Raw genomic sequence first — 7,708 nt, forward strand, 5'->3', positions numbered from 1 at the left:
ATACTTAATTTAAACACCAAACTAAAAATATACTTATTATTTTTTTGTTTATAAAAAAGAATAATATTGTAAATTTTTAATAAATTATTAGTTATAAATAATAATTATATTATTATATTTATCATTACGATGGATAGTTTAAATATGGATTATCCATCCTAATATATAATAATATAATTATTATAATAGTTACATGGAGTATTATACTCATTTATTATAATAATAAATATTTCATTATTGAGGTGTTAGATTTGTAAGATTGTATCTCGGATTAAATATGTATTGTGTTCGATTCATGAGATTCAATCACCCAACTCAATTTTAGATCATGGAATAATCAGTCATAGCTAACCATCTATGACTAAAATAATTTCACAACTGAATCCTAAATTATATTTTAATATTATTTTATCTGAAAAAAGCGAACACACCTGTATGGATTATTTAAGACTACTTGTTTTATGTAGACATAGCCCAGCAGCCCAAAACCCGAGTACCCAAACCCAAACCCAAACCTGAAGAAGAAAATGAGATCATACCAATACTAAACCCTTCTGAAAGTGGCGCCTCTATATTCCCTCCTTACCGACGAACCCACCCCACCTGCCTCACACGCCGAAGCCCACCGTCCAGCCTCGCCGCATTGCCGGCAGCCTGCCTCGCCTGCTCTCCTTCCGCACTGCCTCGCTGGTGTGTTGCAGCATTTATTGATTTGATTCAATTCCATAATTTATGATGTTTCGGCATTTCTGAAAATTGTCCCAAAACTTTTTCTTTATATTAGTGTATATATAAATATAGATATATATTAGAAAATATGGAGTACTTGTTAAACTGTAAACTGATGGAATTCCAATTCTAGCTTCTCAAACTCATTCATCTTTGTTAGAGGTTAAACCCTAAACCCTATTGGGCATAACTATATGTTTTCCTTTTAATTGATCTCTGGTCGAAATCCTTATATAGTTATCTGTAAGCTATGATTTTTTCCCCAATTTTGCATATTAATAATACTGTAGTGATTGAAATATAGTACTATATGATTGTTTTTGTTCTTGTATCATGTTTAGTTCTTTGGTTGATTTAGAATATTGATCTTTTCTATGTAGTCAGGTATTTCTTCAGTAATGGGGAAGAAGAAAGCAAGGAAGATAATGGAGAGTGATAGTGATATGGGATCGGACGAAGAAATGACCGACAGTATTATGCATGTTAGAAGACCACTCCTTAGTTTTGTGACTTGTCAAATTTATCGGTGTAGAATTTGTTTTTTCCATCTACTTATTGTGAATCTTTTATCTCTTTTTTACCTCTTATATGTAGATGGAAAGTGATGATGGCAACAAAGATGATTTTCACGATGAAGATCAAGATGACTATATTGGTGATGATAGTGAAGACGAAGATCGGGATGAGGATGATGAAGAGGATGAGGGGGAGGAAGGCTCAGGAGAGGACAACAAGGAAGGAGAACATGGCGATGAAGATGTCCAGAAAGGCGAGGAGCTGGACGAACTGGAGAAAGAATATAGAGAACTTCAAAGCCAGGAGCAGTAAGTAACTGGACTGCTGCATTATTTGATGTTCTTCAAATTGCTTTCTTATTAGAGAATTAAAATATAGTGATATTTTATGTTCCATATTTTTTTCTACTTTTGTTGGCTTGTGTTATATCTACACTTAAGTGATAAGCTGCCGCTAAATATTTGTTGGTGAAATGCTTCGTTATATGATTAAGTTGGACTTTAAAACATCATAGCTAAAATTTGGAAACCTTCTGAATTCCTAAGATGATACAAGAAAACAATGTTCTTGAAGTTCAAATCAGTGTATTGCTTCACATGTGAGAAGTGTGCAACATTTAATCTTCTCCTCTTGGAGTTCTGCTATCTCATCTCTCCATGACTGGATGTAGGATTAGTATCTAAAAACTAATAATAAATCTCAATATCAGAATTGTTCTTAATATAGGGCAGTAAAGGAGATTGTGAGGAAGAGATACAGTATGTTGCTTATCATGAATGCATCCTGTTATCTTATCCCAATATTTTTTTTTTGTATCATTATCTTCTATGTACCAGCTCTCTTAGACCATTTTAGAGGGATTTCCATTTACACTTCTGTAACTTGCTAATTTACTCGATATCATATCCAGAGACATTTGGAGGAATCTAAAGTATCGTACAGATGAGGACATTCAAAAAGGTCAAGCTGTAAAAAATCAAAGGGTATGATGTTACTGGCCCATTATATCTTAGTTTATTTTGTCACTCGATGTCTAAATTTGAATTTGCTCAGAATAATGTAATGGCCTACGTTGATTTCCAACAAAGTCATTTGTACACTAAAGCTCAACTTTTAGTTCTTTTAGCAACTTTATTTTCGAGAAGATACTTTATGCTGCTTCTTGGTTTCACTGTCTTTTAAACTAGCAAGACTAGAGATGTCTTTGCTTTTATATGTTTACCAATCTATTTATATACTGCTCCCTTTGCTGGGTTCTACTTTTGGTTTGTTGGTAATTGCGCTATTATTGTGATCTTGAGTTGACATAATCCGTCTCCTTCCGTGATTAGGCTCTCTGGGATAAGACACTTGAGCTCAGATTCTTGCTGCAGAAACCATTCTCGAGTTGTAATAGACTTCCAGAGGTTCTGGCCCATTTTTCGCAAGTTATTTCATAGAAAGCATGCCTTGAAACAGTATACTGACAAAAAACCTTTTGTCGACAGGAAAAGGTTAAGTCCTTATATTGTGAAGCTGATAATGAAGTCAGTGAAGCATATTCAGATCTAATTGCTTCATCAAAGAAGACATTGGATTCTATACTCGAGTTGCAGCAGGTGTACTTGTTATTTGAGCATCTATCTCCTTTAGTTTCATTTTGGTGCCCTACACATTTTAATTACTTCAGTAATTTATTTTTGTGTTATAAATGTGCCTAGCCCTTCTAAAAGTTTTTTGTGTATAACTGATGTTAACTTTCTCAGGCTCTGATGTCAAACAATCCATCTATCACTCGATTTGAAGAAGGTGTGCATGTTACGTTACAAGCATTTCTTTGTTCTTAGAGTGGTTGAAGTTCCTCATATTGACTATTGAAAAATCCTATCTCTAGGTTATGCTTACTTGATCTGAAACTAGAACTTATAACATTGTATATGAAATTCTTTTCATTTTCATTTTTTTAGCCTTTGGACCATAATACTATTTGTTTCACTAACATAGCAAATATGACCTACATGCTTTGCAAATGAAACTTCCACTTTATTATAAATTTATAATGCAAAAACCTCCAAATTAACATTATAAAATTATTAAATCAAGTCTAGAAAGAACATGAATGTCAAATAGTGAAGGATGAATAATAAAATATGAAGTTGTAATCAACGGTTCTTATTTTGAATCCTAAAGATATTGAATTTGTGAGAGTGTATTTTTTGTTTAATACATTAACATGTCTTCTTTATTGAATGTTGATGGGAAATGTGGTTGGGTTTATTTTCTCCTAATTAGGTAATCCTGTGGGTGATTCCAAGCAATTAGATGTGCCAGGCGTCTCAGATGGGAATATTGATGAAGAATGGATTCAGATTTCCAAAATACAATCAAGGTACTTTTATTATCTAGCAGATTCTAGTTCTACATATTTATTTGATGAGCCACTGTTTCTCAATATCAGCTTCGGTAAAATAGTGTATGTGCCTATGGATCATGTGTCTAACCTGCTACTACATATAAAATGGAATAGTGGTAGTAAAGTGGCCTTTTTCCTTCTAAATGGAGCATACAGTCACCTTGCTTGACCACCAGTACATGGTAGGTTGGGACAATCTGCGAGGACCCTATGTCCATCCTTCTACATGCATTGCACATGTATTACTCTAGTATTTTGATGTATTATGACAATTGGCATCATGTTCTTGGCTTTTCTTGAAGCATAGTGATTTTGTAGTTTGTACTGATGTTAATAAGTATACCAACTGTTCTGTCTTGCAGAATGAATTTGTTTAGAAACAAGTCAGTTGACAAATGGCATAGGAAGACCCAGGTGACAACTGGTGCAGCTGCTATTAAGGACAAATTGCATGCCTTCAATCAGGTTTCTAACAAGATCACTGAGATTTCCTCACTTCATGAGGTCTTCAACTATCTGCTTCTAACCTCTTTCTCTCCTTCAGAGTATAAGTGAACAAGTGGCTGCTTACATGAGGGATCCAAGTAAAATGATCAAGGGGATGCAGCAGAATAGATCGGCTGTTGCTGTATTTGGAAATGTAGGTTTTCAGTACATTCTTAAACCAATTTGGGTTTGGACCAGCTCTTTAGTTATTTGATAATTGTGTATATGTTATTCTGCTCTTTACATGAGTGCTGTGTTTTTAATCTCTTTTTGACATTCTGCAGGTGCCATGCTATGCGGAGAATGTTAAGCAAGAGGTATTATTTTTATTATTTTGGGTTACTAGCAGGGATTTTCTTTGTAATTATATTCATTTGTGTAGCTATATGTAACTGCGTATTCCTTCTGCCCATTAAGATCATCAATCTGTCAACATCAGTGCCTCACTGAAGATTTTGTTTTCTCCAAGATGGTCTAAATTAATGAGATGTTGCATAATGTATGACTCTGGTAAATCTGTTAAGGATTAGATCTACATGGAAAATGTTACTTATTCAACACGTACTTAGCAGTTTAATGAGTATTCAAATTCAGTAAGTTTAGTGGTTCAATGTACACATCTTATTTGCCAAAATTGAATAATTAGTATAGGGGATGGGGCAAGATTTCTTATCTAAGTTTCAAGAATAAATGCAATTGAGAAGTGAAGACTTTGTGAAATTAGGGTTGGAGCTGTTTGAGAACTTCTTGTAGCCTTCCTTAGAAGTTATGAACATCTCGTAATGTTTGATGCCTGAATTTCTTTTATATAACTGACCAGGAGACTTCCACAAATGGTGATCCTGAACTTCTGGATGACTCAGAATTTTACCAGCAACTACTGAAAGAATTCTTTGAGACAGTTGACCCATCATCATCTGGTAAATTTTTATAGTTCAGCCTATTAATTTTGGTAGGAATACATTATACGAACATCTCACCACATGTTGCATCACTTGATAACTATCAAATTCTCATTTTTTTGGCAAGGCTTTGTCTTACTCTTTGTGTTCCTGTAGCTTCCTTCGATTTTATTTGCAAGCATGGTAAAATTATTTATAGATTGTGACTGCCTGGGAATGTCGTTTTTGTCGACAGAAGTGGCTTTCTACGCTCTCAAAAGATTGCAAACAAAGAAAAGAAAGATTGTTGATCGTCGTGCTTCAAAGAGTCGCAAGATTCGGTAAGTTTAGCTTTTGTTGGCAGGAGATATGCTTACTTACTTTTCTAGGTTGGTTTGACTTTTGAACTGATTCTCCAGGTATCATGTTCATGAAAAGATTGTCAATTTCATGGCTCCTCGGCCCGCTGACATCCATCCTACGGCCACAAAATTATTTGAAAACTTGTTTGGCCTTAAATCTCAGAAATCTGCCTCTGTATCATAACAAGCTATACACATACACTAAGATGGCTCCTTAACTTGAGTTTCCGTAAAACAACACTGACCGTGTCGGCCTGAAAGGAAGGGTAATGCTGAAAGCGTGAGAGTCTCCAAGGATCGATATGGCGGAATTTGCAAATTGTATTAGTTACATGTTTGTTCATCAAGTTTTTGTGTTTTAGTTTTAATATCATATTTAAGAATTACTACTAGACTCTCCATCTCTTTTGTTATACGAGAGCTAAATTTTGTTTCAATTAGACATCTTATTTTACTTTCAACTTTACTGTTACTTGTCAGCTTGAATATGTTTACTAAGTATTATAGTCTTCATTTAGAATTTCTTATCAAAAAGTAGTAAATGCACTGCACTCACAGCGCGCGCCTAAGGCCTGTGAAATGCCGGTGTGTTCCCGGCTACAGGCCAAGGCTGAGGTGCAAGACGATGCCTGTGCCACATGGTCTTGGCTAACCACAAGCTGTGCCACACTGCCATGTGTTTGCACTGTGGAAATAAAAAAATAAAATTGTTTTTTTTTTTCTCATGAACAGCATTCTAATATTCATTATTTTTGTTTTATTTCTCCATCTTAAAATACCTCTTTCTACTCATATTTTATTTTCATCCCTTCTACTATTTTCTTTCTTTATTTCCATTTATTCATGAAACAACAATTGGATCCAAACGATCTATTAAATCTTTTACCATCCAAATTCCAAACTATGCAAGTGCATTTGCGATTAATAATATTCAGTTTACTTTTGAGAATATTGTAATTTTCAAAGTTTTTAAGTAGAATTAACTATCCCAAATAATGTACGAGTGACACATTTTTTTAGGAAATAAACACTCTCATCTGCTCCGTATTTATAGAGTCGTATACATTCCAAAATAATTGAATTATTCCTATTTATAACAAAAAAGGTAATACATTACTTTTTTTAATCTCTCTTCATACTTAACGTATCAAACATTTAGTACTATCTTAATTATGTGTCGGAAAAAAACGAGTAAAAATTTTATGGTCTTTCCATACTAAATTGGCATAGTGAGTTGGTGTACCTCACCAATAACTCATTGACAAATGGAAATAAAAAAGGATTAAAATACCACATTAATTGAACACCAATTCAATAAATCTTTGCATAAAATTGACATCTATTAATTATGGAAAGGGGCATTATATTACTACTATATGAAAATTATTATCATAGAATAGTTCATTAGACGTGCAATATACTACTAGTACAATATATATGTACATTGACCTCTTAATGTAATACTAATATTTTACACAAGTAAATTATATTACATTATTTTTCATGTCAAAGAAATAAAAATCATATTATTACTCTTTGATAGTACTATTTTGACATGACTAAACTTTTCAGTGATCATCGAGCCATTCTATTTTGAAATAATATGATACTGGGTACTAAAATATTTCATTTTGAATTTTTGATTTGCTTGTTTTTAAAATTTTTTATTTTTTTATATAGTAATAAGAAAATATTACTCCCTCCGTCCACGAAAATTTGTCCCAGTTTTCCATTTCCGTCCGTCCCCCAAAATTTGTCCCATTTTACTTTTACCATTTTTGGTAGTGGACCTCATATTCCACTAACTCATTCCTACTCACATTTTATTATAAAACTAATACTTTAAAAGTAGGACCCACAATCCACTAACTTTTTCAACTCACTTTTCATTACATTTCTCAAAACCCGTGCCCGGTCAAACCGGGACGAATTTTCGTGGACGGAGGGAGTATAATTTATAATTGATATTTAGTATGCTAACAAAAATATAAGTTATACTACCTCTCTCCAAAAAAAATAGACAAAATTGTAAATGACATTAGTTTTAATGCGCAATTGATAAAATGAAACTGATGGAGGGTAAAAGTGGGGGAAATAGTGTTAGTGGATTGTGAGGTTCACATTTAGAATAATGTGTAAGGTTAATATTTGGTTTAAAACTTTTCATATTTAAAATTGGTCTAATTTAATGGACGACTTAAAATGGTAAACTTATTCTATTTTTTGTGGACGGGGATAGCACTTTTTAATTTTTGTAAATTTTCGTATAAATAAAAATATCAAACAAGAAAAAAAAGTCTTCCCCATAAAATAATTTGGTATACTATCAAAGAGTTATTATA

The 7,708-nt window shown here is 33.1% G+C and overlaps 1 protein-coding gene across 2 annotated transcripts; it reads left to right on the plus strand.

Annotated features, from left to right (window-relative positions):
- Window positions 1-504: 504 nt before the first annotated feature.
- LOC125186369 (rRNA processing protein-like protein) lies at window positions 505-5,827 on the plus strand. Of its 2 annotated transcripts, none has more exons than XM_048082726.2 (14): window positions 505-690; window positions 1,110-1,211; window positions 1,324-1,553; window positions 2,156-2,228; window positions 2,577-2,651; window positions 2,733-2,843; window positions 2,991-3,033; window positions 3,517-3,613; window positions 4,000-4,102; window positions 4,182-4,277; window positions 4,408-4,440; window positions 4,944-5,043; window positions 5,261-5,345; window positions 5,424-5,827. In XM_048082726.2, the coding sequence occupies exons 2-14, from the start codon at window positions 1,128-1,130 to the stop codon at window positions 5,548-5,550; spliced, it is 1,257 nt and encodes a 418-aa protein (XP_047938683.1). In that variant the 5' UTR covers window positions 505-690; window positions 1,110-1,127; the 3' UTR covers window positions 5,551-5,827. The 2 variants fall into 2 exon arrangements, with proteins under 2 accessions (XP_047938683.1, XP_047938684.1); XM_048082727.2 differs by having other exon boundaries at window positions 1,114-1,211.
- The last annotated feature ends 1,881 nt before the right edge of the window (window positions 5,828-7,708 follow it).

The sequence above is a fragment of the Salvia hispanica genome, chromosome 5, assembly GCF_029641045.1.
Source record: "Salvia hispanica isolate PSC_SH4W2 chromosome 5, Shi_PSC_v1, whole genome shotgun sequence".
Lineage (NCBI taxonomy): Eukaryota > Viridiplantae > Streptophyta > Magnoliopsida > Lamiales > Lamiaceae > Salvia > Salvia hispanica.

What these genes read in the sequence shown, in the direction of transcription:
- LOC125186369 (XM_048082726.2), top strand. Translation starts at nt 1,128, where the DNA reads ATGGGGAAGAAGAAAGCAAGGAAGATAATGGAGAGTGATAGTGATATG. An exon ending in AAGCTGTAAAAAATCAAAGG is followed by an intron (nt 2,229 to 2,576) that starts GTATGATGTTAC and finishes TTCCGTGATTAG; the next exon opens with GCTCTCTGGGATAAGACACT. An exon ending in CTATACTCGAGTTGCAGCAG is followed by an intron (nt 2,844 to 2,990) that starts GTGTACTTGTTA and finishes TAACTTTCTCAG; the next exon opens with GCTCTGATGTCAAACAATCC.